This window comes from Lagopus muta, chromosome 2, assembly GCF_023343835.1.
Source record: "Lagopus muta isolate bLagMut1 chromosome 2, bLagMut1 primary, whole genome shotgun sequence".
Classification (NCBI taxonomy): domain Eukaryota; kingdom Metazoa; phylum Chordata; class Aves; order Galliformes; family Phasianidae; genus Lagopus; species Lagopus muta.
The window spans coordinates 72,353,201-72,381,047 of record NC_064434.1 but is presented as its reverse complement, the minus strand read 5'-3'; the positions used below and the strand labels follow the sequence as shown (position 1 = coordinate 72,381,047).

General features: G+C 39.5%; 3 protein-coding genes across 3 annotated transcripts in view; 2 read left to right on the top strand and 1 right to left on the bottom strand.

Moving 5' to 3' along the window:
- B3GALNT2 (beta-1,3-N-acetylgalactosaminyltransferase 2) overlaps positions 1-4,986 on the top strand; it is a 24,707-nt gene extending 19,721 nt beyond the window's left edge. Inside the window, exons 9-12 of the mRNA XM_048938375.1 lie at positions 361-486; positions 2,178-2,337; positions 2,731-2,787; positions 3,120-4,986. Of these exons, the coding sequence (XP_048794332.1) occupies positions 361-486; positions 2,178-2,337; positions 2,731-2,787; positions 3,120-3,254 (478 nt within the window). The 3' untranslated portion in view covers positions 3,255-4,986. The remainder of the gene's footprint in view (positions 1-360; positions 487-2,177; positions 2,338-2,730; positions 2,788-3,119) is intronic.
- LYST (lysosomal trafficking regulator) overlaps positions 1-10,003 on the top strand; it is a 135,074-nt gene extending 125,071 nt beyond the window's left edge. The window contains exon 42 of the mRNA XM_048938364.1: positions 9,861-10,003. Within this exon, the coding sequence (XP_048794321.1) occupies positions 9,861-9,965 (105 nt within the window). The 3' untranslated portion in view covers positions 9,966-10,003. The remainder of the gene's footprint in view (positions 1-9,860) is intronic.
- On the bottom strand, positions 4,225-27,847 carry TBCE (tubulin folding cofactor E). Its single transcript, XM_048938374.1, has 16 exons — positions 27,636-27,847; positions 25,459-25,543; positions 16,650-16,842; positions 15,366-15,450; positions 14,608-14,707; positions 13,123-13,225; positions 10,010-10,086; positions 9,638-9,733; positions 8,751-8,815; positions 8,600-8,664; positions 7,973-8,125; positions 7,139-7,292; positions 6,972-7,040; positions 6,275-6,334; positions 4,827-4,918; positions 4,225-4,597 (listed from the first exon to the last, which is right to left on the bottom strand). The coding sequence occupies exons 1-16, from the start codon at positions 27,733-27,735 to the stop codon at positions 4,505-4,507; spliced, it is 1,590 nt and encodes a 529-aa protein (XP_048794331.1). The 5' UTR covers positions 27,736-27,847; the 3' UTR covers positions 4,225-4,504.

Below are 27,847 nucleotides of genomic sequence, written 5' to 3'. Positions count from 1 at the left end.
GAGTTTTAACAGCTGTGTGGCCATCATTACCAGGGATTCATATCCTTCTGTGGCCAATACTGCTTAAGGCAGATTTATTTGTAAATCCCCCATCTGTACTGGAGAACAGAACAGAACTGCAAGATTCTTTTCTGCAGATCCATGCCATAAGATCATTATAGGGTGCAGCTCCACCTCCTTTTGATAGGACACGTAGTAAGCCATAGGCAACAGGGGAACTGTTTATAAGCTAGTTGAGGGAAAGCAATGTCTTCACTTATCTCTTCCTTTCTCCTCTGCTCCCCAGAAAAAAACCCTGTGAAGTGTTTTGTTGTATAACTGTGGGCTACAGACAAGCAACTCATCACTTTTCTGTTACAGGACAGTTGAAACAACAAGTTTTGATTTGTTGCTGAAGACGGATGATGATTGTTACATTGATTTGGAGGCTGTTTTTAACAGGATAACACAGAAAAAATTGGACAGACCAAACATTTGGTGGGGAAAGTGAGTTGTTTTTGCTTTTTTTTTTAGTCTTCAACAGATTACTTAAAAGAAAAAGTCATGTACTGGGAGGGAGATTTGGACAAAATCTTTTCTATATAAGTAATGTCTTCATGTGTAAATTCTCTAATAGTCACAGTCTCTGGGTAAGACAAGTGTGAGATGAAGAAAGCTGAAATCAGTATAGGAAGTACAAAATGAGCAGCAAGGCCTTTACCCCTCAGTTTGAAGGAGGTACATAGGAGGGCTGCACCTCTCCTGTCCTGTCAGTGGAAGATGAGAGGTGATGGCCTCAAGTTGCACCAGGGGGATTGAGGTTGGACATGAGGAGAAGCTTCTCTGAAAGAGTGGTCTGGTACTGGAATGGGCTGCCCACAGAGATGGTGGAGTCACTGTCCCTGGAGGTGTTCAAGGAACGTTCACATCATGGTACTTAGGGACCTGGTTTAATGGGAAGTACTGGTGTAGGTGGACGGTTGGACTGGACAATCTTGGAGGCCTTTTCCAACACTGGTGATTCTGTGATTTTGTGTGGTCTGAAGTGGATTGTGGTGTCAGCTGTCTTTTGTCTGCTGGGTGCTTTACATATCAACTTCAGCTGTGAATGTGGACTCTTATTACAGGTCTGCCACGCAGCTGTAATCCCTCAGTTACAGAGCTGGTGTCTGAGGCGACAGTTCTTAGAAGCCCACATGAAGTGTTAGTTTATACTTACGACTAAATTCAGCAATTCTTGAAGCTGCTTGCAAAAAGCACAGAGAACCTGCTGCATTGACACAGTTATGCCAGTTAGCTGAGAGCGCGTGAGAGACTTGCAAGGCAAGTGTTCTACCAGTCTTTTCCTGAAATGTACAGGAGGGCATTCCTGACACAGCAGTCAGATGGGGTCAGCAGTACGGTGTGCTGCACTTCTGGCTTCCTGCAGGTGTCTGGTAGTAAATAAAACGTCCCCTAGAGGAGGCAACTGCTAAGATGTGTTTGTGGTAGAGTGATGGCGGCCTTTGTTGAACAGCTGCTTTGTTAAGCTTCCTTTGGAAAAGAGCACAGAGGAGGGGGTGACTCCCAGAAAGCTTCAACAGTAAATCAGTGTTGAGAAAAGAAAGCTCTGTCCAGTGTTCCTTTCCAAGAGGTGTTTCTTCCTGTAGCTGTGACTAAGTTACTTTGGTCTAGCAGGGCAATTTTTGGTAGACTATATAAAATCCAGTACTATATATTGTGGGTTTTTCTTTTTGTATTTTTTAAAGCAGCCATTAGTTTGATCAGGAAGGTAGGATGTGTAACTGAGCTGTAACTCTGTGCCTGTTGGAGGCACTGGCTCTGTGTGGTACAGGTTGCCAGGTGGGGTTGAACACAGATGTGGCTGTTTGTTAGAGAATGCACTTAAGGATGCTGTTATGTTTCCTGGATCCAAACACAGCAGTACTGCAGCCATGTGAGAGACCTGACTGTTGGTGCTACATTCATTTCTGTTCAGAGAACTTCCTGTTACTACCCAAGATGAGAACCAGACAAAAACTTCACTTTCAAGGGTTGTGTTGGATTAGGTACTGTGCTCTAGAGAAATGAGGCTATCTGGACACTATTTTGGACCGCCTTCTACTTCGTTCTCTTAGTTTTGCTCTTTTTTTAGTAATAGTTCATAGGTTTCACAGAGAGCTTTGTATAAACACCTCACAGGTTAATGTGGTTTTCAGTTTCAGACTTAACTGGGCAGTTGATCGAACTGGGAAATGGCAAGAGCTGGAGTACCCGAGTCCTGCCTATCCAGCCTTTGCTTGTGGGTCTGGCTATGTTATCTCCAAAGACATCGTTGAGTGGCTGGCAGGCAATTCTGAAAGATTAAAGACTTACCAGGTATTAAAACTATGATTCAGTTCTATCTTAGGCTGGTTAGAGGAGCAGCACGTAGTGTTGCTGACTTGGAAAGAACACTGCTCAAGTATGTGCTGGATTTTCCTGGTTTAATGCTTTGGCTTTTTGCAGTGCTTTGGCTCACCGTACTTAGTGATGTTTTAGCTCCCATCACAGCTGTTTGGGACCAAGAAGCTCTGGTATGGTAATCTTGGTGGGGCTTTTTTTGTACTTTTTCCCTTGTGGAAACAGTTGGTGCTTTTTCACAGAGAAGTGGGAGGATTATTGAAACACCTGTAAACTACTCAGGCACAACTTTTTGTAGTTAGTCTTTTTTATGTAGGTGTGGGCTTTAGGCCTTCCTGGTGCAAATGCTTTTATCATGTTTTGTCTCAGGGTGAAGATGTGAGTATGGGCATCTGGATGGCAGCTGTAGGACCCAAGCGATACCAAGTAAGTCTGCAGAAATTCTCTGATCTTATGGAAAGAGAGGATGACTGTTAGAATGAATAAAACAGGAGAAAGATTCTCTTTTTCCTTTTACAAAACTTGAACCTGCTACTAGATCAAAATCCAGAAAGCACTTCTTAAAACCAGTTTAAAGAACAAAACCACACCCCAAACAACCACCTCCCCCTTCAAGTACTCCAAACAGCTCCAGCAGTTCAAGAAGGAATGTACAGCTCCAACTGGTGAAACTTCTTAGCAATACATTTGGCACACAAAGAAAACCTGATTCTTGGAAACCTTCTAAGAAAAACTACTGAAATCTGTCTCTCTAACAGGATAGTCTCTGGCTGTGTGAGAAGACCTGTGAGAGTGGCATGCTGTCTTCCCCTCAGTACTCCCCACAGGAACTGAGAGAGCTCTGGAGAGTAAAGGAACTGTGTGGAGATCCTTGCAGGTGTGAGGAAAGATAATGGGCTTACATTGGCCAACATGGTAGCGTATGCCGATGGTGGAAAAGCGTACACTGGGGTTCATTCCTTGAAGAGAATGGAACATTGAGGTATCTTTTATTGTTGGGTTTCAACTGAAGTGTGACGATATTTGCACATCCCTTTTGATAATTACATGTGGACTGAAACTATTCAATTTCTATAGTAGAGATGTTGATCTGACAAAAACCAAAATGTTTAAGATAAAAATTTCCTTTTTATATAAAAAGTCAAAAACCTACTTGTAATTAATAAATGCAGATAAGAATGCCAACCAGCCTGTCTTTTGTAAATTTCAGTACTACTGATTTAACTCTGTATAGAGCTGTACCAGGATCCCAGAGGAGCTGTGCTTAGTACCAGGGCAGCTGGTCAGTTGTGCTGCAGCAGGTTCCATGCTGTTGGAGGGGCTGAGACAGCGAGGGTTTGGGATTTATCTTACGCTGTTCAGTTTGTTTAAACCGTTGTCATTTTAGATTAAAAAAATAAAATCAAAGTCTGCTTATACCAAATCTTGAAGTTCTACAAACCTAGCCTGATGAGGTGGGATTTCTGATAGCTCAGTGTGCTATTTATAAACCTGGGGCTACACGAGTGGAAGTAAAATACTACTGAGGAATAGCACAGCAGAGAATGTAAAATAAATAGCAATGCCCTGCAGTATGCTGAGAACTTATTTATATACTGTGGTATGTTAATACTGTAGGTAGAATTATGGTTTGTCACGTTTTAACTTTATTCTAAGGCTGTGTAGATACTTCTGCAATTACTGCTGATTTACTTTCATTTGCTTTAAGTTCTTTGGAAATAAGTGAAAACAGAAAGAGCAAGTAGCTTCTTTCAGCACAGGACTAGTTTTATCCTAGAGCTATTTTAAGCAAAGATATCACAACTTGATCCTGGTGTCAGTTCAGTAAAAACAAATTCTCACTGCCGCAGGGGGAAGGTAGTATAAAATAATGGCCAAAGGGTTACCTGGAGATTTATTTAATGGAAGAATGTAAGCGCTATTTATTTGGTATCTCTTACATAAGACACTCCAATCAAAAGTAAAGGCTTTCATGGAGACCACCACTAAGCTTAGGAGCTGGCAGTATTACCACTGAGCCCTCTGCTACCACCTTCTCCCAGACGTGGTCAGGCACAGGTTGCACACAGGTCTGCAGACACTCCGTGACGCTTCTGCAGTTCCAGTGTTGGCTTTTCCTTCAGTCTGCCAAGGGTGTCTCTTTTTACCACCGTACTAACACAGAGTCTCCATTTTCTATTGAGTAAAACTGCAAAGGCTTTAAGTCGTTGTCAAGTTCAACTTCTTTTCCTTTTAGCTGGAATAAGAAAGGAAGAAAGTAGTTTGATCAGACTTCAATAAATTCTAGTGTATTCAAACCAAACTTAGATCAGGCAGTCAAGACCATATTACAGCAGTTCTAAATTACAGCAGGAAGAGCACTCTCCTTGTGTGAGATCAGCGTCACTAGGCAGTACTTTAGAACATGCTATTGAACTTGATCAGCATGAAGTATTTTACTGCTAAATTACCTAATTTTAACTCACTTTAGAACTTTCGTAGGACAGTTTCAGTTCCGAACCAGGAATTCTAAGTAGGCGATAGAGCAATCCTTTGACCTTCTGAATAGTCATGGACTCTGAAAAAGGGAGGTGGGGGGATAAAATTATTAGAAAAATGCTGCTACCACGGAGCTGTACTGTTTTTTCAGCTATACTTGCTCATAGCAACAGTGAAAGGCTGTACTGCTGCTTCAGTTCTAACACTGCAATAACGTATTTTGTACCTGAAATGATAACTGCTAACATCAAGTTGAAAATGGTTTAATCTCTGGTGGATCAGACAGAATACACTGCTGTGTTTTAAGTGTTGGATCCCTTATACCAAACTGAAGTGTTACAGCTTCATAATTTGAAACAAAACCTTTGATTTTGAATTTACTCCATGCTAAAACCAAGTGACCTTTGGGACATGTACCAGTCAGGTTCTGACTGCTGGCAGCTGGCGCCCATTCCTTCAAGTTTTCGTACCTTGAATCGGCTTTCCCAGCACAAATAGCACTGTGGACCTCATGCCATTCCTACCAGTAAGTGCTGCTACATTAGCCAGGCCCCAGCAGACTGCCAGCAAAGCTGTACAGCCGTTTCTATTATGAAGTCTGTTACACTAAGGAGTATTTTTTTTGTAATGAATTTTGAGTAAGTGTAGTTTGCTCCAGAGGTGAGAGCTGTTTGCAATAGATCTACTCGATATAAAAAATAAGTTCAACTTGTACTTCTTTTGAAGCTTTACCTAAAGGCACAGCAATAGTGAGTTACTCCTGTAATCCCACGCATTGTACTTAAAACAAATATTTTTCTATCAAACATTTTTGTAAAAGCTGTATCTATCTATCATCTGATTTTATGCAACTTGTGATAATAAATGTGATTTTTATTTTAGAATAAAGCTTGACTAAGTTGTTTTCTTTCAGACTCCATTCTGACACATCTTTCCAAACTTTCAGTTTGATTTAGAACAAAGTCTGCTCATTTTAGTTGTCACTACAGGCACCAAAACTTCACAGAAGATAGATTTGATACAGGTCAGCATCAGTCTCCTGATGTCATTTTTAAGACAGACCAGAGACCTTACGGAGATCTAGAATTGCAGTCTAGATATTTGGCTCTTTCAACTTTGTTCTTATTACTGGTTAGTACATCCATCAGCGTTCGGATGCAGTGGTTGGCCTCTGACTGCCTCATGGAACAGTGGCAGCCGTGGTAATAAGAACAAGCATCAACTTGTAATTTTCAAACTGGACTGAAAGTAAGTGGATGAGGGTCAGAAAAATGACTTTTTAAACTGAGTTCTACAATTGTCATTCCTTTATATGACAGAATCATAGGGGACAATCTTCAGGAGCTGACAAAGCTCAGGGCAGCTGTCATCCTTTATTACAGTCGTTTGCAAAGGAGCTACAACTCAATTGCTAAAACAACAAGACAAGACTTACCTGGTAGCTTTTTCTCTACAGGCTTCTGCTCAGGGTTGTCAGGACATTTAATTGTCAAAGCTTAGGGAAGAACAGCAAGGCATTAGTGAGTGAATGTCAGGCCCTGTTCTGACAGGACACAAAAGCTTTCTAAGTCTGCTTTTGTACAGACTGTTTCCTTTCCCCAGCCTCATATTCCCTGTTCTACTTTGCTTCTACCTAAACATTAAAATATAATGCGTTACAATTCTGTTTAGAAGTTTAGAAAGAAAAGAAAAAAAGGATAAATTCTATCAAATAGGAAATAAAGCTAAGAGAATTTCTACATCTGGGATGTAATGTAGCTTAAGTATGTCAACAGCCCCAAACATCAAAGTTACCCATATTTTACTTTGACAGTCCTAAAGCAGTTATACAAATTAAAAAACATAATCAGGGAACAGCTAAGCGAGTAGGGTTAAAATCTCAAATCTCTGTGGAAAAATCATTCACACGGGCAGAAGAGAATATCAATACTTGTCTTCCTCACTAAGTCTTAATTAAGAAAATCATTCAGGTTGGATTGCAGGGGAAAAGGAGCTGGAATTACAAGCTGCAACCCCAGGACCTCTCAAAGGCTTTGGAGCCCCATGTTCTCCATATACACCCAGGAAACACCAATCTCGTAAAAACATTTCCAGTGCAGAAGGAAAGGCTTTGACCATTTCTGGCCTCTTACTCAAAAGTTGATTTTTCAGAGTCAAAGGCTGTTGTCTCTTCAGTTCTCCTTCTTCAGGTGCACCATATTCTACGTAAAGGAAAGCACACACAGACACGAGCACTTTTGAGACTAACATTCAACAGCAGCCCAAAGGAGAGCAACCACGGAACTGGACTTGCACTTACTAAGGCAAAGAGATAGGTATCTGGGATGGGCAGCAAGAAATTCTTCACTGGGTTTGTTTCTCGCTGGATCCCAGTGCCCTCCAGCTTCTAGCCAGTCCTTCCCAAATATTTTGCGATAATCAAGCTCTGCTCCTCTTCTCTCATCAGGAAAAATCTGTACTGACACAAGAATGGAGCACAATAAAATGATAGGGCTTTCCAGAAAAGAAAATCTAACTCATGATGCTGACTCGTGCTGTTACGGCCTTGTTCAGTACATTTTAACGCTACCAATAACCTTACAAAGCCAATCTCTAAGCACTAACTGATCCATACATTTATGGTACCTTAAACTATTGGGAATCTAAGGAGCTCTACCTCCATGTACTGACTGATCCATACACGAATATTGAAGTACTCTTTGTAGCTGCAGCACACATGCTGTTTCTGTCCTCCTTTATGCAGAGTTCTGCTGCAAGTTTGATTTGATTCAGATAGTGCTAGCCTCCTGTTACAGAAGATAACTGAAATGGGTTAACAACGCTGCTTTTTCTTTTCTTTTTGGCACGTGTATGCTTTTTATTAATGGCCCTGCAATTTCAATAGGAACCAATGGAGAAATGCTGGTGCTATTTTATATTTTCCCGCGTTCTAACGCCTGTTGAACTAGCAATGCTCACAAACAGGGCTGTACTTTGTGTTCCCAGTTAGTGCCCCCTTACCAAAGCGATGGAATAATCAGTACTTTACTTTTCCCACATCCAAACAAACAAAAGAAGCTGAACAAAAATTAATCAAGCAACGATTTGAAATGTTTTTCTGCAGACCTGTGCAATTTCTTGACGCATCGCATACCTCAGACTTGTTCAAAACCTCCAATTGACTTATCTTGGCAATAATCAGCTGTCTCAGGGTCTCTGGATTCTTCTCTGTGTCCATCAGAGGGTTATTGCGACACTCCAGTACCTGCAAACTTGGCAGTTTTTCAAGCTCATTGATCGACGACCACTGAAATGGAGGGGAAGAGTCTGGTGAGGAAACATAAATCTCACTGCATTGCAGAACAACAAGCAGTGACATTGGCCTTTCCTGTGCAGTAACTGTGAATGAAACAATTCTTCTGGACAGCAGAACCAGCTACTTCCATGCTCTTCATTTGATGAAGAAAATAATTGCAGTACATTTCATTAAAAAAACTAGATAAACTGAGAGCTATTCAGCATTTTAAATTGATAGAATTGCACATGAGGAATTATGAGGTAGCAGAGGGATAGGACTCACCACCATAAATCTCATCAATTGAGATGCTAGGGATCTTTTAAAACTCTGAAATTCCCACTTGTGTGTTGACCAAAGAGTTCAGTATTTGCCTCAAGCTCTTACACCAGCAATCAAACTAATCTCAAAAAAGCAAATTGCAAGTTACCCTTAAAGAAAGATGCACACGTTTACAAAATGTGAAGCTCTCACAAGCAAACCTACCTGTGAGATTTTATTGTCATTTATTGCAAGGCGTTTTAAGGAAGGAAACATTTTAGTCTTGCATCCTAGGAAAGAGAATAAGTCCAAACAATAATGAAAACTTTAAGTGAACAGAATTATAAGGCCAAAACCAACTGCTTCTTTTACGTACCAAACTCAGCATCGGGAAAGTGTACAGAAGATATTCCATTGCTGGTAAGTATTAATTGTTCTAATCTGAAATGTAAAAGACATAATGATTAGTACACAACATTTTTCGTTAAAAACAAACCTCCCAAAAAAACCCACCTCAATTTTTGCTTTGTTTATTAAAAACAAAAATGCAATAGACTTTTGACATCAATGGCAAGTAAACAGCAGTAGGCAGCACTCAGGCCTTAGCAGAGCATTTAGAAAATAAGTGCAATAATTTCAAGCTTTGCCTCCCTCCAATCTCACTGTGTTTTGCTTTTTTTTTTTTTTAATTAGAAAAGCAAAACCAACAAAGGACAAATAGATGGACAGTGTGGGATGGCCTGCTCGTGGAAACTGCCCATCACCAATGGCCTTTAATGTCACACCTTCCACCAAAGAGCCCTAACAGCATTCTGCACACTCAAACAACTGTGATGGCTGTGCAGCTACTGATGAGCCTCTTTAACACTGTCATGGACATAAAACCATTCCTAAGAAGCCACAACCAAATCTCTTTTGCTTTTCTACGACAACTCTCTCTCCTGTTGTCATAGATAAAATGCTGTAGATGCTAACACTTAAAGAACTTAGTAAAAACTTCAGTTTTATGAGTAAGTATATAATAAAAACTTACTAACACACAACTTAAGAATGCCTTGTTTACAACAAACTAAGATTGTATTAAGATAGCTCAAGCAATTCAGTTACTCTTCTCAAGAGGGCAAACTGCTTCTGTTTTAAGATTCCATTCATCTTCCATGAAGCATAAAAAAACCAAACGTATTTCAGTCCACAAAGACTACACAGAAGAATGAATATATGGGATAAGACAAAGAACTTCCAGCAAATTTGTTTAACAGCTACCTGGGGAGATGTCCTATCAGGTGCAGCTGATTTCCATCCAGTAGCTGGTTGTTTGAAAGGTCTAACAGTTTCAGGGTCTGCAGGACATTATCAGGCCTGCCACATTGAAAAACAATAACAAAACAAAACACCACACAAAAGCAGAATATTTCAGGTTATTTTTCATTAAAATACTGGTTTTCTATGTATATAACTGCACGCAGATAATTGTACTTATAAAAAGTATTTGGAAGTACATCATGTGAAGCTTGCACTGTGTATGTCACAATTATATCATGGTGGCATAACCATTGCAGGAATGTCCCTTAGCAGCTATACCATAACTTAGCAGTACATCAGTCACAAAAGACCAATGTGTGTTACCCATCTTACCTTTCCAAAACTGTAATATTATTTGAAGTAAGGTATAATTCTTCAAGTACTGGCCATCCTGGAGCACAAAGAAGAACCTATGAGCAAAACATCATTTAATGCAACAGAAGTTGGGAAAAAATTATTCCAGAAATTATTATACTTTAAGCAGATTCCCCCAGAACATATTCAGAACTGATCATAGGTATCAAAACCAGAAATAAGTATTGCAGGTTGCCTAATGCTCATTTTCTTCTAAGCAGCACTTCCTTGTGTCCAGAACTATCAGCACAGGTAGTTAAAGCTCAGTAAAGAGTGTGGCATGTTGGGGATAGTCTGTTGGAATGGCTGGGAAGGATCGGGCACTGGAACAGCCACTGCTGATCAGAAAAGCAAAACATAAATGCAAGATCTGTTGCAAAAGAAATAAAGATAAGAAGTAATCTGTCATCATGCGAGTCTGTGATGTTCCTCTATGTTTAGTCTCTTCGTGTCAGGAAGTAAATAGTGCTAATGGGAAAGATGGAAAGAAACCTAACAAGAGTCATCAAAGTACAGGGCTTTTGTCAACTACTTGCATATAAAAAGTTGGGAAATATCAAATGAAATTATCAGGCAGCAAGATCAAAAGCCAAAAGGGATCTTTTTTCATACAGCACATAATTAAATTGATTTTATAAGATGTAGACATAAAAAATTTTGGATAGATCCTCAGTGCTGCTGAATAAATGATGAAAGAAAAACCCAGAAAGATTATTTAAATACAGATTATTTAAATATACGGCCACCAGCTCAGGAAGCCTTGGAATTCCAGATGACTTGATAAGAAGTTCTTGCTCTATGCTTGTCCATTGCCTCTAATTTTTCCCAACTACCTGCCACTTGCTAGTGCCAGCAATAACAATGCTACACCTCTGCTCTAACCCTGTGTTTGTTTTTTTTCCCCTATACATAAGGTATTAGTTTGAGAACAAAACGACAAGCAGATCACTGTGATCTAAATACTGAATGAGAAAGTAAGTGTAGCTTTGGAGTCAAAACTATGAATTACTCTCAAATGGATTAACTCAGTTTCCATTTCTATGATTTCTAAGATATTTTACAGGACATCTGATCCCTCTGAAGATTATATGGTATGTGTTGAACAACCAAAAGGAATAATGCAGTAATATGTTCTCTTAGTGACACACTAGCAGAAATCTCAGATGTATTTTGATGTACACATACAATGCACAAATGAAATAAACCATTGGAAAAACCAATGCTCAGGACAGGCAAATATGGGGGTCGTGCCAAACTGCATGGCAGCCTCTATTGTTTGAACATTTCAAAAGAGAAGAACAAATGAAAACAAAAATGCAGGTCTTCTTTTTTAAGACCTACCCCCTTGCCATATATTCTCATACACGGCAATATATTCTTTTGAAGTGCTCCAGATCACTCTAATTTTGATGAAAACATTTCCAGGACTTTCAGACTTCTTTTACATTCTCACTGACAGTCTCTGCGTTCCTCTGTGGCTTGGATCACATTCATTATTATTTTCTATTAAAAAGCCAACTTCTCAATGTAACTTCCATGCAGCTTTAGCAATAACATTTTAAGTGGTTTCTTCACAGAGTATTAATAACATGGAGTGCCTTCAGTTTTTCCCTTCTGTGTGCCCTGGAACACCACCTCCTTTAAGCACAGGCTTAGAAGAGAATTAATCAAACAAACATTAATTTTACAAAAAAGGCTTCTGCATCAAAAGCCTCTTTACCAGCTACACTAAACTGTCAGCTAGACTGGAGTTTCAAAAATAAATGCAAAATGTTATCTAATTTTAAACTGCTCTGACTAACCAGAGGCTTAGCTTTGAACCTTCGTTACCCATAACGAACTGTAACCTGCATGAAGAAGTGGTCAGGTGCTGGAATGCGCTGCCCAGGGAGGTGGTGGAGTCACCAACCCTGCAAGTGTTCAAGGAACATTTAGCTGTTGTTTTGAGGGACATATTTTAGTGAGAACTATTGGTGGATGGTTGGACTGAATGATCTTGTAGGTCTTTTTCAACCTTGGTGATTCTATAATTCTAAGCCAAAGCTACACAACTCTTTTAGCAACCTGGTTGAGATGCCAGCCACCAGCAGCACCAACCTCTTCACAGTGCTCAAATTTAAACTCTGATGTGCACTAGACAGCATTTAGAGTGTCTGTAATCATGAAGTTCTTCCATTCAATTCAACATTCATATTGCTGCCATTATGGAAAGATTATCAACTAGCACCAATGGTTTAAAAGGACAATAGATGGATAATAACAAAAACATAGCAACGATCCTCCTCCAGCCTCAAGAGAAGAAACTGAAAACAACTTCCACTTCAATCAGAACACCAGTTTTGGTAAGTATTCTATTATTGGGTAGCAGTTGACAGCAGAAATTTGAAAATTCAGCTGATTTCTCAACACAGTACTTATGAGATCTGATGCAGAGAAATCCAAATAATGGATTAGTACTTACAAGTCCCTGTAAGTAACAAAGCACTACTGAAAAGCGATTCATAGGGCCTTCTCCTCCACCCACTCCAGATAAAATGCCACTGCTAACATGTTTGACAACAGGACTTTGCCCTTAATGAGGTGAGACATTAGGGCAGAATCAATGAAATATTTGCATGTTTCAGTTCCTGAAACAAGTCAGAGCTTAGTTTATTGTGTGCTACATCTGTGTTGTATGATGTATGTCAGGTATTTTCATTGGTCACCACTGATGCAAAGTGGTGCCAAAGCAACTATTTCATGTCATACTGACCCATGTTCTCTTTGCACTTGTTCTATTAACTACCTTAAAGTACATACAAACTCTTACTAACCTCAAGGAAACAAAAGTTTCAAATCTTTGGAACATGAAGTTAAAGTATACTTCAACTGCTTTATCTTGACTTGGTAATTTACAGATGTAAATGAAGTCAAACATGTCTTATTAAACTCCTGTGCCAATATAATCTACATTTCCAACAAATACAGTTATGTTACAGCACCTTTACTAAGGATGATCACATTTCAGAAGAATAATACAATGTATAAATATTACTATGCTTTACTTGTCTAAAAATCTAGCAGTATAAAAAAAGAAATTAAAAAGTTATTACCTCTGTCCATGTTATCTCAGTCTGATTAAGTGCCAGTGCTGTCAACTTTGAAAATGCAATAGATTTAGACATTGATGTAGATGGAAATTTCATTTTGTTTCCACTGTGTAAAGAGAGCAATTATTAGCATAAACTTAAATATATCTAATTATTCATGAAGTCACTCAGTTGGAATTACAGAGTAAGGACAAAAATAATATGAGCATAATTAAAGAAAAAAAGTCACTGATAGCATATCACACACCTAAAAACACTACAAGAAATAATTCAGCTTACATTCAAACTCATTCTATCCTAATTTACCCTCCTACTTCATGGATGCACATTTACTCACCTGTGGCTTCCCCACACCTTCCTTCCCTACATTTTGAATTTGAAAATAATGGCTTTCTTTAATAAGAAACAAAACCAAGCCTGATCTGGGGCTTGAACTCCTTAGTACTGATTGAAACCAGCGAGAATGAAACAGAAAGTACGTAGAAAATGTTGACAGCAAAAATATCACTATCAAACACTTGAAAGATTCCATATTGAAGACATCAAATTAGTTTTCATTATCTGCCCCCCCCAAAGTTCTTATTTCTTTCTTAAAGTCTGATGTACTTGAATGTACTAGTACAAGAAATTGCTCGATGTAGTTACACTTACAGGAATTTTTTCCCATTTAAACAAGCTCTGAGAGAGTTTGTGGAATTTATTGGTGCATTGGATACTTCCTCCAACACTACTTGTGCACACACGAAAATTCATTAACAGACCTACCTGATAGCTTCTTTTCTAGAATAAACTCTTGACAGAAGATCAAAACAATTAAACAAATAATAGTTCAAACTACAAGCTCCAAATTCCACCCTCCCTTCCATTTTGCATTCCAATTTTATCACAAACAACTTCTAAATACCCGTAAGTCTAGGCTGCGTTTCTTAACAATGGCAATGAAAAAAATTATTTTAAGTAAATTCAGATAAGTTTTCCATATTCTCACACATGCTGATAATAATAAATCACAATTACATATGATTTATGCACTGTTAAGCCCTAATATTACAAACAGCACCCAGGTTGCAATACCTATTCAGTGCTAAACATTGAGGAATATATATTTTTAAATAGTTGGGGGTGTTATATTTTGGTCAGGTTAGCTATAAAACTAAATACAAACACTGGGCACACCTTATTATTAAAGCAACTCAGTGTCTATTTCAGCTTACATTGCTTTCAAATTATTTTAGCTACACTGTGTGTATCATACAGTGAAGGTTTTGGAAGTTGTTAGTAAGACAACAGAGATCACATATGAAAGCATGTATCTACACTCTTTAACAGTGAGATTTAAAAAAAGGAAAGTAATTAAAACTTAGGTGCCATTAAAGCCCATACTGAAGCACTCAATTATCTTTTGAAAGTTGATCTCATATCTAAAACAGTCTCTTCTTTTTTCCCTTACCTCCAAAGGAACAGAAATCCAAATATGCATATTTATACCTGATATCAAGCGTTTCCAGATCTGGAAGTTGAGAAGCAATGTCTATTACTGTATCCCAGTATGCCACCAGGTTTTTTGAAAGATCTAAATGTCTGATACCTGAAATTTCATATTAAGAAAACAAACATCTCAAGCCTGAACTTCCTTCTTCAGGAACTAGAATTAGGTTTTGGTTTTGAATGAAATAAGGGAAAACAGAATACATTTTTGTTAGCCCGAAGAGGTACTACTATTCAGTTACAGCAAATTTTACATTCGTTTGTACAGAAAGCACAGCACAGAAATGGCTTAGAGTTGTTATAAAAGAGCTTCACTTTACAAATCTTAAAATGGATACATTTCTGCATTGATAGCAATTTTTACCAGTCCCCACAAATGAAATACCTTGCTTTGATCTTCTATAACATTGCCATAACGTGTAGTCCATTGAATACATTATTTGTTACATATTTGAAACCTGTGGTACCTACAGGACAAATCAACTGTATTTTTATATGCTTATCTATTCTAGAGTTATATTTTAAAAAAATCCTATAGCTGGAAACTTCTGAAATTGCAGCCACAGTAATAATCTCTGATCATATTGCTATTTTCAGTCACTATCTGCATTCTTCCTCAAAAACTGTGGGCTCCTACATTTTAACTCTTTAAACACTGAACTGAGCTTATAAAAACAAATTTCAATTTTAAATTCTTTTCTGTAACATAAACTTTATTTGTGGTATTGCATTATATAGCAAATATTCCAAAAGGATACTAGCACACGTTGCACTGATTTCCTCTTTCTGACCAGCATGGCTCACCATGCCTTCATACACTGAGATACGTACCAGTTGGTGCAGCTGGCTAAATGAAGAAGAACATTCTGTTACGCAATCTTCAAACACAAACGGGCACAATACATAAGCACCTGGTTGTTACAAAGAAATAATACTCTTTTCATAAATATCTCCTTGAGAATGAGTGTCATACATTGTATCTCTCCTGTATACCCCTTGTACTACAAAACAGGTCTCGTTGAATCACACTTTCTTCTCTCCCACTTTCCTCTTCCCCTTCGTGCACCTCTCCTCTGCCTCCCACAGATTACAACTGATACACATCAGAAAAAGTCATAAAAGAGACAAAATGTATGCAAACTGGAATTTAGTTGGCATTTCCAAGTAATTTTTTGGTAATAGTTTTTGCAATGAGTTCTAAGTGATTTTTTATTCTTTATATCACTTATGAAAAAAAAAGGGGGGGAAAGGCATTTTTGACTGCTAAATATGTTCTGGGAAACAAAAGGAATACAGTTGTGGAATACCAGCTCAGACAGGAAACTGTCACCTACTGAACTGATGCCTCGCTGGTGCTGGAGGCCATTCAAACTGCAGTCTATTGCACATCATTAAATCAGTTCCTTTTTTCTTACCCTCACAAATAAATGGAAATTGACATGGACTGACTGAAAGACATCAGTAGCTGTACAGTGACTTTCTGACTTCCTTCTCTTTGTTACATAGTCATTACTGATACCATTAAACTAAGATGAAACAAGAAGGACCATACTTATACTCAGAAAATCCACTTATTTGAAAAGGACCAGGAATGTGTATTCACAAAGTTATAAAACATGTTATTGATGATACAAAAAATATCTTAACTGTGTGCAATTTGGCAACTGTGTAACTGCTACACAAGTGGAGTTGATACACTGAACCAACAGAAAACCAGCCTACACAACAGTGAATGGTTTCATGCAGGCTCAACAAGCCCAAGCAGCTCACCTTTTGGTGAGCAGAAACAGAGAAAGGGAACAAGCAAGGTCAATCCTTTTGTCAGCAGCAAACAATCACATCAGATAAAAAATACCATGTGAAATTATTGACTCAATATCTTAAATTTCAAGAGACCTTTCATTTGTCAACAAGTTTCTTGAACTTAGGGCGAACAGCATTCCAACGGCCACGTTACCTTAAGAACTGAGGACCACATGATTTTGCTTTCCTTATTATCAAACTAGCGTTTGACAGAGTGTATCTTAGATTTCACATTTCACTTGCCTTAGTTTTTTTTCAATAGAATCTTTGCCAACAAATTCCACAGTCTTCTTCCCAATTACATGTGTATTCTCTATTCCATTTTGAGCATCTTGTTTTTCATCCAATCCATACCGGTCCTTTACTGCAGTAAGAAAATCTACTCCAAAATTTGCTTTGTTTGGGCGGATAAACGACCCTCCTCTGGGATGCCTGGAAAAGAGCAAGGAAACAGTGAAAGATGAAAAGTTACCATTAGAATGATTAAAAAAGGCAAAGTTTAAAAACTGATTATTACTTTTGAAAAAAATACCATGAACCAAAGCAGCCAGAGGGCAACTGTACAGACCAAGATCAGACATCTCTACTCCTGCTCAGCAAAACTTGGCAACATTTGCAAAGTATCACTGCTAGTATTTGACACAAGTTTACATTGTAAGATACTGTAAGAACTGAAACGCACCAACACCAAATGTACTCGAATGTGAACTTTACCATCACAGTGCCGATAGCAGAAAAAACTGCCCGGTTCTTTCCAAACTCATTAAGAACTCATTCTTATCCAGCAAATCAAGTTTCTTCCAATTGACAGACACAAACTTACCTCAAATCATGTGACAAATACGTCTGGAGTCTTAGCTCTACCTAAGACCCATAGGAACACTCAGAATAGTAGCCATTTCACCTGAATAATTCATTTGAAATGTTGAGATTGAGAATGTAGCTTTGTCCTTTCATCCCCCAAAAAATGACATAAGAAGTGGTACAATTTGTATCTTATCTCATACTAACTCAAATAAACAATTAAAAAAAGAACTAATAGTAACTAGGTAAAATTTGGAAACTGAATATTCAACAAAATTATCAAGCTAATGCACATTCTACACAGTCCTATGAAATGTCTTAGTTTCTCTTGTGCTGAAAAAAAACCACATAACAATTTCTTGCCATGTAATTGCTTTGACAATTTCTATGAAAATTAGAAAGGAAATAGTAAGATGAACTGGCAAAAACAAGTTGTGGGAATGGTATCACTGAACAGATGGAGGGTATAATAGGAAGATCAGACAGAAAACAGCAGGAATAAAATTGGTAGTTATGATTACCTGTCTGCCTTCCAGCTGAGAAGAGCACTGACTCTGATTGGAAAGTACCCAGGAGGAAGAAACCACTTACGTAAATAAAATTCTTCTCCAAACATCATGTAAGCATTGAGTGGCTCATTAACAAACCATAATATACATCATCAGCTCTCCTGAATCCAAAATTCTCTCAGAAAAATGGTAACTGGAGACCATGAATCCCATGGATCCATTGCAAGGAGATGGGCACCATATATTCAAATAGTAATTCAAAAAATCAGTACTGAAAAGTGCCTGTGCTAGTTTTATTCATTAACACTTGCAGTATTTACATAAGTGCTCTCATATCCTAATAATAATCTGGGTAGAAACAAGATATTATTTACTCTAAATACTTCACTTCTCATACTCAACACAAATTTTCAATTATGTACACTTTTGCTCTGGCAACACTTTTTTGAGCCCTTCTTCCCATTTCTTTGAAGCTGTTCTTCACAATTTGCAAATATTTGATGTTCAATTTTTTCTAACATAAATTTGTGACGCTTTCTTATTACAATTTCTTTTAACAATAAATCACATTTTCACTACCTTATTAACTACATCTCTTACACGTGAAGTACATCACTCCTACTTTTGTATTTACTCAAGTCAAACAGAGGGATCATTAAGCCCAGGTCCCAGCTCCACACTGCACCGCCCCAAATCCAAGACCTGAGAGCGATGTCCAAACACTCCCTGAACTCCACACTCGGGGCCGTGCCCACAGCCCCGTGCATCCCGTTCCGTGCCCACCGCCCTGTGGTGCAGCACCTGTCCCCAACCCCACAGCCCCCTCCCCCGACGCAGCTCCATGCCGTTCCCTCGGGCCCTGCCGCTGTCACACAGAGCAGAGCTCAGCGCTGCCCCTCCGCTCCCCGTGAGGAGCTGCAGCCGCCATCGGGCCTCTCCTCAGCTCCTCTGCTCTGCGCTGAGCACACCCAGGGGCCTCCAATGCTCCCCGTGCATCTTGACCTCTAGACTTTTTCACTGTCTTCATAGCCCTCCTTTGGATGCTGCCTCATAGTTTTATGCCCTTCTTACACCCTGGAATATGTCCAATCTGGGCTGACAATCAGCTTGTGAGAGAGATCTTGGTATTGTTAGTGGATAGTAACGGTAGACAGAAAGATTTCTTTGTCCAGTACTGGCTGCTTTGCAATGAATATATCAAGATAGTTATCATGGGTGGAGGCATACACACTACAGGGATCAGATGGTGTCAGAAATGACAGCTATTTGAACCCATGCACCTCATCTAGATGGTCTGTAAACAGATTTTTTTCCTTTTAGGGGAAAGTTCTCAATAAATCAGAATTCTTTTAGAAGAAGCTACATGCTGTACTAAAGAAAATCCTTCAAATTTTATTTTAGAATAGAGGCTGTGATTGCTGTGACATCAAACAAAGCTCATGAGTGACACCTAGGATTAATCTGCTATGATGTATCAAATTCCTGACTACACAGCAGAAGCTTTGAAGATGTCAGCAAGCAATTGAAGTTCTCGCAAGATAACCTCAGTCAAACAGACATGAAAGTTGACTCTGAATTTTCACAAAACAAGGGAAGAAAAAAATTGGACGCCTGCAGTTCCAGATGCTCACTTGAAGATTCTACATTGAAGCACCGCTCAGCGCAGCTTTATTTCAACACTCTTCTACTGCCAGCAGAGGGCAGAAGTCGCAGATGAGCACAGCAGCACCACAGCGAAACAACCAAACCTTCCTACCTGAGACCTTCCGAGGCTAAAAGCAACCTTGAGAATGCATTCTCCCCTTGCCACACAGCAACTGCTTTTTCTTCATAGATACTAAAATGACAGTGACATCTTCCTGTATTTGAAGAACTTCTTTGTGTTCTAACTAGATATTTTGGGAGGTGACTCTTGAAGGAGCCATTTAATACGAACAGGTCATTTTTTTAGGTAGCAATACAAATGTCATGCAAACAGTAATGCCTGATGGTCACAACTGCTGTCTGTAAATTTAAAAACGTGTCCCTGTACAACTTATAAAAGTCAGCTGAAGAAACTGAAAATATACAATGCCTTTGGCAAGGATAGTCTGCCATTTCAGGACTAAAGAACACACAAAAATCAAAGTTCCCAGCAGAAGTAAAATTAATAATGCAAGGAGGATGTGGGATGGGAGAGGAGGTCACAAAGAAGAACAACAACAAAAAACAAGCAGTTGTAATTCAGCAATTTTGAACATAGCATACAAGCAAGTTTTACAGTTACAGTGCTTCCCTACTTTTCTGTCTGGGCAAACCTAGGGGGAAGGCCTTAACATTTAACATGGTCAACACTCTTAGTAACAGTACCAGCTGCAAATCAGAAGTGACTGGGGAAGAACAAAGCTATTCTTTGGCAGGAGGTAACAGCTCTTTCAATTATGAATCAAAACACGCCGTGTGTTACAACAGGAAGTCACTCCCAACTTAGGAAGTAAGCAGAGAAGTATGTCAGCCAGTACTGGGCAGTCCAGCAAAATGGCACAGACGAAAAACAGCTGCTAAAATAGCAATGCATGTGTAAACACTGCGTGTGAAAGGAATACCTGAAACTGTCTGAGAGGATGTCTGTTCAAAAACCCAGCGTGGCTAAGGAGGAAGATGAGCCTTTTGCCACACTAAGCAGTAACCAGGGAATTGCTCAGGCTCTTTTTCCAACAGGAGGAGGAAGACTCAGATCAAAGGAAGCACAAGAGAAACCTAAACATTTTTTAACTTGGGGAAAAAGAAGAGGATACCAAAGCAACAGTCGAGACTTGGTTTAACATTGCCATTGTCACCTTGCTGGCAGTATCACTTCTCCCTTCTCTTCACATGAGAGCTGGAGCACCCACATGTCCCACAGGAGATGTGAGGACACACATGCTCAGGGTAGGCACGTGCACTTCAGCCCATATCTCCCAGGGAGTAACTCTCTGAATGGGTGCATGGGACAAAAACTTTATTTTAAATACATACTCGTGTTTCAAAAGCTGTATATAAATTTTAACACTATTTTAAGGCTTGATTACTCAACTCTCCTTTCATCTGAAGTTACGTGATACACTACTGCAACTGAAGGTCAAAATAATAGCTTCCTCCATTTCTATGGAACAAGACCTTATTATGAGGAAAAAGATTGAAAGAAATGTCACTGCAGTATGCACTGTTTTTTCCAGATAATCCAGATTTGATGAACACGCTCACAGTGTCAGCGTATTTTGAAGCACTGCTATACTGTCCACTGGTTCTCATACTCTTAAAGAAGTTGAATTAGTACCACATAACATATGATTCAAACACTGCCACAAAACAAATACATTTAGTCCTAGTTCCATAAAACTTACTACAAAGACCACAGACAGTTGTATGCAGTTCTACAGATTTAACCAAATAAGGACTACCAGGAAGACCCCCTGGTAAGGGAAATTGCGTATTCAGTTGTACTTTCCTCTTAGAATGCCAGTTTGATGCCATCTCTCTACTTTTTCTTTCTTTTCTTTGGGGGGGGGAAGTACTCTTTTCAAAGTTACCTTAGAAAGAACTAAGAATTAAAAAAAAAGTCCTTTCATTGCATTTGTTTACAGTATTGTATGGGAACTGCGGAATCACGGCCTGAACCTCTGATTGACCACCTGAGGGGACACAATGAGTCAGCCACAGGAGCACAGCTGAAGGCAATTCACCTGTGCTGCTGGAAGGGTGGAGCCTGGCTGCACCTCTCCTAGACCCCATTTAAGAGCTGGCTACGATGGGGAAGGATCTCTTCTAGAGATCCCTCTTCTGGAGTTTTGCAGCAAGCCCAGGATGCAGGTAAGCTTTCTATCTATTCTCTTTTTTGTTATTATAACATGCTTAGCCAAACTCTCTTGTTTATTTCATAGTTGTAGCATCTTTATAGTCATTGATTATACAAGTATAAAGTACTCCATCAGCTGCTATCGCTCATCAGAATTCAGAGAGTTAGAGAAGCAGTTTTCTAAGCTAAGGGCATTACTGAAAAGGTTTGAGGAAAAAACATGTAACATATAAAAATGTATTTTTTGTATATGTATATATGCATACACTATATAAAGAAATGCCGTATAAATCTACTACTATCATTTAAAAAAAAATAGAGAGCAAAGACATGGTGATTTTGTGCTGTTTTTTTGGGGGGGAGGGGAGGCTGGGGATGTTTTTATAACTTCCTGATAAAAGGAGGTGCTCATTTTTAAGGCAGCTTGCCTTCATCGTCACAATTGGTACAAGAATTACAAGCCCACGTGCACAAATTATGCCTGTTCTGTCTCCAGAGAGACTAAAGAAAGCAGAGTACAAAGGAAGGTATTGTAAGGACAAGACGCTGAAAGATTGCTGTATTAAAACTGTTATGGATTATACGCAGCCTCATTGAGAAAGTTGATTTTTAAAATAAGAATTGAGATAATTCTCTGAGCTTGCATTCCCTAGGAGCATACTAATGGTTGCTAGAAAAGCAGAAGAGTCTATACGTGTATATAAATATTGTACATACAGATGTAAATCATTCAGGTTTTTGAAATACATCCAGAACATCTTCTGTTGATTCTTCTGTCCACAGAGAATGGAATGGCCAGCCAATTACTTTACTGTTTTGCATACAGCAGAATACAACCAGCTTCAACTTGGAAACTTCAATTGAATTCAAAGCATTAAAGAAGCAACTTCTGTTAACAAATTCAGAAGATGTGGTTGCCTTAATTTTCTACCCTTCAGCTAAGGGAAATCATGTAATGTTGAATTAATTTTCTTCCATAAATACTGTCCTCATACTCCTCAAGCCTCACTTTATTTTTATCATTAGTTAAAGGGAAGAAAAAAAAATAACCATTTCTCACAGATTTCTTTGTTTTTCCTAAAGAACAGATCTTGTTTTATCATCTTATTTTCTGCTAATGAAGTCTCTAGGGTTCTCATAATACACAAATGTTGAAGTGGAAAAGATACAGAAGAATTCTGATTTTTTTCACCACTGAATATGACCTACCTTTTCCTGTTGATCCCTGTTTGGCTAAGGATAACCAACAGCATTCCCAGGAGGGATTTCAAAATAGCTACTTTTAATTCTGAATTTTTAATAGGTAAATTCTATTAATTCAATCTGTGGCTGAACAGCTCCGCTTGCTGGCTTGAGAGAAACTTTAATGTGAACTGATAACAAAGTACACATTCTCATATTCTCTAAGGAGCCCTGAATGCTCTCAGGTCCTGATTAAAAACCCCCCTTGCTCCTTCAGGGCATTTCACTTGTCCCCAGGTCTTTTGGTAGATGCAAGACTAGGCTTACTTTCCCCACAATACAGGAATAGTCATTTTAATCTCAGATCTTTTCAATGTGATATTTTACAGCAACAGCACAGCAGTGTGACATGGAAGGGACTAGGAACTACATTTGGGTAAGAAGAAGTGATAAGACTCACACTGAAAGAAATGGGATGCCATTCAGAGGGACTTTAACAGGCTTGAAAGGTGGGCCCAGGTGAGTCTAATGAGGTTCAACACAGCAAAGTGCAAGGGTTTGCACTTGAGCCAGAGGAATCCCAGGCATCCATACAGACTGGAAGGAGCAGTCCTTGAGAGCAGCCCTGTGGAGAAGGACCTGGGGGTCCTGACAGATGAAAAACTTAACATGAGCCAGCAATGTGCCCTTGCAGCTCAGAAAGCAAATGGTATCCTGGGCTCCATCAGAAGAAGCGTGGCCAGCAGGGACAGGGAGGTGATTGTCCCCCTCTACTCTGCTCTTGTGGATCCATCTGGAGTACTGTGTCCAGGTCTGGAGTCCACAGTACAGGAAAGACAGGAAGATGTTGGAGAGGGTCCAGGGGGAGCCACAAAGATAATTCAGGAGACTGGAGCACCTCCCCTATGAAGGAGCTGGGCTTGTTCAGCCTGGAGAAAAGAAGGCTGCGGGGTGACCTCATTGCAGCCTTTCAGTACCTAAAGGGAGCCTACAAACAGGAGGGGAGTCAACTCTTCAAAGGGATTGACAACTGCAGGACAAGGGGAAATGGTTTTAAGTTGAGGGAGGGAAGATTGAGGTTGGATGTCAGGGGCAAATTCATTACAGAGTGGTGAGGTGCTGGAACAGGCTGCGGATGTTGTGGATGCCCCAACCCTGGAGGTGTTCAAGGCCAGACTGTATGGGGCCCTGGGCAGCCTGGTCTAGTATTAAATAGGGAGGTTGGTGGCCCTGCATGTGGTGGAGGGGTTGGAGATTCGTGATCCTTTTGAGGTCCCTTCCAACCCTGGCCATTCTGTGTGTGATTCTGTGTGAAATGGAAACAAGCTTAATTTCCACTAGCTGAAAACACAAGCTCTAGAGTTAGCAAACACAGGCACAATGACTACATGGTTTTTAATTAATCTTTCAGAGGAAATTCACATAACAAATTCTTTCTGGTGAATTATTCATTGAAAGCAAAATAAAGTGGATATACAAATACACCATCTCTGGCTCAGAAAAATCTTTGAACCATGATTAGCCAAAGCTATGAATACCCTGAAAAACCGATTACTATGTACTCATTCTTGTTCTTTCACACTCATCCAGTCACCTGCTATTAGCCAATGTCAGAGGCAGGAAAGGAAGCACAACAAATCATTGGAATCACTGAATTCAGGTACTCTTTTGACTTGCATACACTAATGTTTAAAAAAAAATTGCTTATCTTATTGCCAATAACTTAATCTATGTAAATTACAAGGGGGAATTCCTTTTAGGTTACTTTTTTTTTTTTTGATAAAGCAAAGAGAAACTCCATCCTAAAGTAAGGCTGCAAGACTACAGATAACTTTTAATCCATTTTCTCGTTTTGTCACTTCACACTGTGGTCGGAAACAACAATTCACATAACACCACACATAATCTTCAAAAGTAGGCACTAGAAAACAGGAAAAATATGAGAGCAGGCCAAGTATTTCTGTGATACAGCCATGAAATATTGTTGTATTCTCTGTCACTCCAGGAGCTTGCTGAGCTAGTAGCCCTTAATATTTTAAGAGTCACCAATGAACTTTCCTTCTATGAATTCATCCACTTAATTCTTACTTTTGTCCTTAAACTCAAAGCTTTTAGCAGCTGCTGTATCCCCTGAGACAGAAATCAACATCTTGCTGCTTTTATCATTGGCCCTGAAGACCTGCATTCCACAGTTTCAAATGTCTGAGTCTTCAAGCTTAAATATGATGTACATAGACATATTAAAAATTTATTACAACAATTTTTAAAAAGGCCACACATCTACACTGCATTTTCCATGCGTTAAAAATAACTGAACTTAATAATTACTGACTGGTACAAGTGAATCCAGATAATCAACAGGAATTTGCTATTTTGCCATAACAATATGCGTGAAAGCCATCTTAAATGCAAACCAAAACTATCTATTAACTGTATCTAAGACAGTTAATAATGATCAACATTTAAGTTACATAGAAAAGTAAGTAGTGCATACTGACTCACTTTTTGAAGTAGACTGTAAAGGGCTACTCAAGGTAACATTAGGAGTAACAATATAAAAAACAATTACATTTTTGACATACCCCTGAAACCATCAGTTTCAGCAACATTCAGACTTATCTTTTTAAAAACTGGCAAACTGATAACAACATGATTTGCCATAAAAATTGAGGAGGTGTATTTCTTGTGGCCATTTTGCCAATGTGCATGACATGTTAACACCAGGAATAAACTCACCTGCATTTAAAATACTGCGTTCCTTCATAGGTACCATCATGTTTTCCTCTCTGAGGATCATCCCACTCCACTCCAAGCCAAATTCCTGAAAAATATTGTAGCTACATTTCATATTTATGACATCATAGACACAGAAGCATGGAACAAACCTCTGAAGTTCACCTAGCCTCTCCACAAAAAACAGGAGATTATATCTAGTCCTGGACCAAGTTACTCAGCTAAGTTTCTATCTAGCCAGATCTTGAAGATCTCTGAGAGATTTCAACCTCTCTGGGTAGCCTGTTTCAGTGCTGCATTACTTCTGTATTTAAAAAGATTTTCTTGTCATCAAATCTGAACTTTCCATGACACAATTTGTGGCTATTGCCCATTATTATACAATTTAATACCTGCAAGAAGAATTTGCCTCTGTCATCTTCATAACTGTCTGCCAAAAGGCTGTAAGGCTACTATTAGATGTCACTTAATTTTGCTCTTTACCACACTACCCAAGCCCAGCTCCCTTGACTTGTCTACACGGGACGTGTGGTTTACAGCTTTGACATTCTGGGCAGCTCTCTACTGGATACTCTCCAGTTTATCCTCATTCATCTTGCACCAGAATGGCTCAAACCAGATACATTATACTGAATGCAAACTTACAAAGAACATCTGCCCTCAGAAGGGGGCAACAGATTCCCTTAATTTGTTGGCCATGTTCATTGTTCTATGGTAACCCAGTACAACACACACTTTGCCTGTGTCAAAGCTCACTGATGGTTCACGTCCACCCACATAAACTATCAAGTCCTTTACAACATGCCCTGTAAGCTACTAGTGTTTGCCAGTTTGTATTGATACATGGGTTTATTTCACACTACACGTGGAAATTCATACCTCTAGAATCTCTTAGGCCCAAATCTAAAGTTCATTAAGCTTGGCCTGTATTGCAGTTCTGCTTTTTGTAATGTTTTTTACATTAGACAGTTGAGAGTGAACTCTGTTCATTTCCAGACATTAATGAAGATGTTGAACAATAATGATCCCAGAGTTTGGTTCTGGGTTAATCGCATATTACCAGGCAGCTGTCAAATCATTGATTATCACTTTTCTGCTTGACAGACCAGCGGACTTTCAATCCACCTAATAGTCTTTTCAGCTGGTTTGTATTTCTCCAGCTTCCAAACAATTATTATTATTATTATTATTAGAGATTGTCTAAAAAGTCTTATTAAAGTTTAGGAATATTACATCCCCCATTCTCTTCATCCATATTTCTAGTCATATAATCACAGCAAGACCTTTCATTTTTTACAAAGGTCAAGGTATTCCAATTACCATCTTGTCCTTCATACACCTGGAAACAGATTCCAGGCAAACGTGCTCACGATCCTTCTGTGATGTGAGGTGAGGATGATGAACCTATGGTTCCCTGGTCATCTTTCTTGCTCTTTCTAGAACTGAACACAATGCTAGTCACCTCCAAGCATTAAGCAATCTTCCCATCCCATCATCACTTTTTCAAAGATGGCATAGCGTGCTCTTACAACTGAACTGGTCAGATCTTTCAGCAAACAGAGCTGAATCTTATTTGGTTCCAAGCACTGGAGTATGGAATCACAGGAGTGCCCAGACTGTTGGTCTCTCACTGCTGACTGCCTCCCTCTAACACTGTGCCTGTACACAGAGATTAGCAAGCACCGTTCACAGAATCATTCAGATTAGAAAAGATCAGTAAAACCATCCAACCGTCCGCCCATCCCACTGTGCTCACCAACCATGTCACTCAGTGCCACATCCACGTGTTTCCAGAACACCTCTAGGGTCCACTGCATCACTTCCCTGGGCACCCTGTGCCTCACTGCCCTTTCTGAGAAGGCATGTTTCCTAATAGCCAATCTCAACCTTCCTTGGTGCAACTTAAGGCAGTTACCTCTCATCCCAGCACTGCTACCAGGGAAAAGAGGCTGAACCCCACCTCGCTACGACCTTCTTTCAGGTGATGAGATCTAATGAAAAAAAGAGAGGTGCTAAGAGCTTTTGGTAGTAAAGAAACTGTAACCACCTCCAACCAGAAGTACTTCTTAGGCTCCTTAGCCTTGTAAACAAAATTTACCTGAGTTAGAAGTTAATTAAGAAAAGCACCATTAGAACTGCAGCTGGCCACCGTTTGAGCTGTTTGGCCCGGCGCTGCTTACCTGCATGGGGCGGGACGCTGCCGACGTAGCGCACGGTGCCGTACTCCGTGCCACACAGCACTCTCGTGCCCAGCGCGTCAGCGGGCACCCAGGCGGCCATCCCGGTCCTCACACACCTGCAGTGACGGAACCGACGTCCTTAACACGCCCGAGGCGCCGCTGCTACAGCGGACTCTCCTCGCACGGATCAGCAGCGCGGTGGCCGCAGGTAA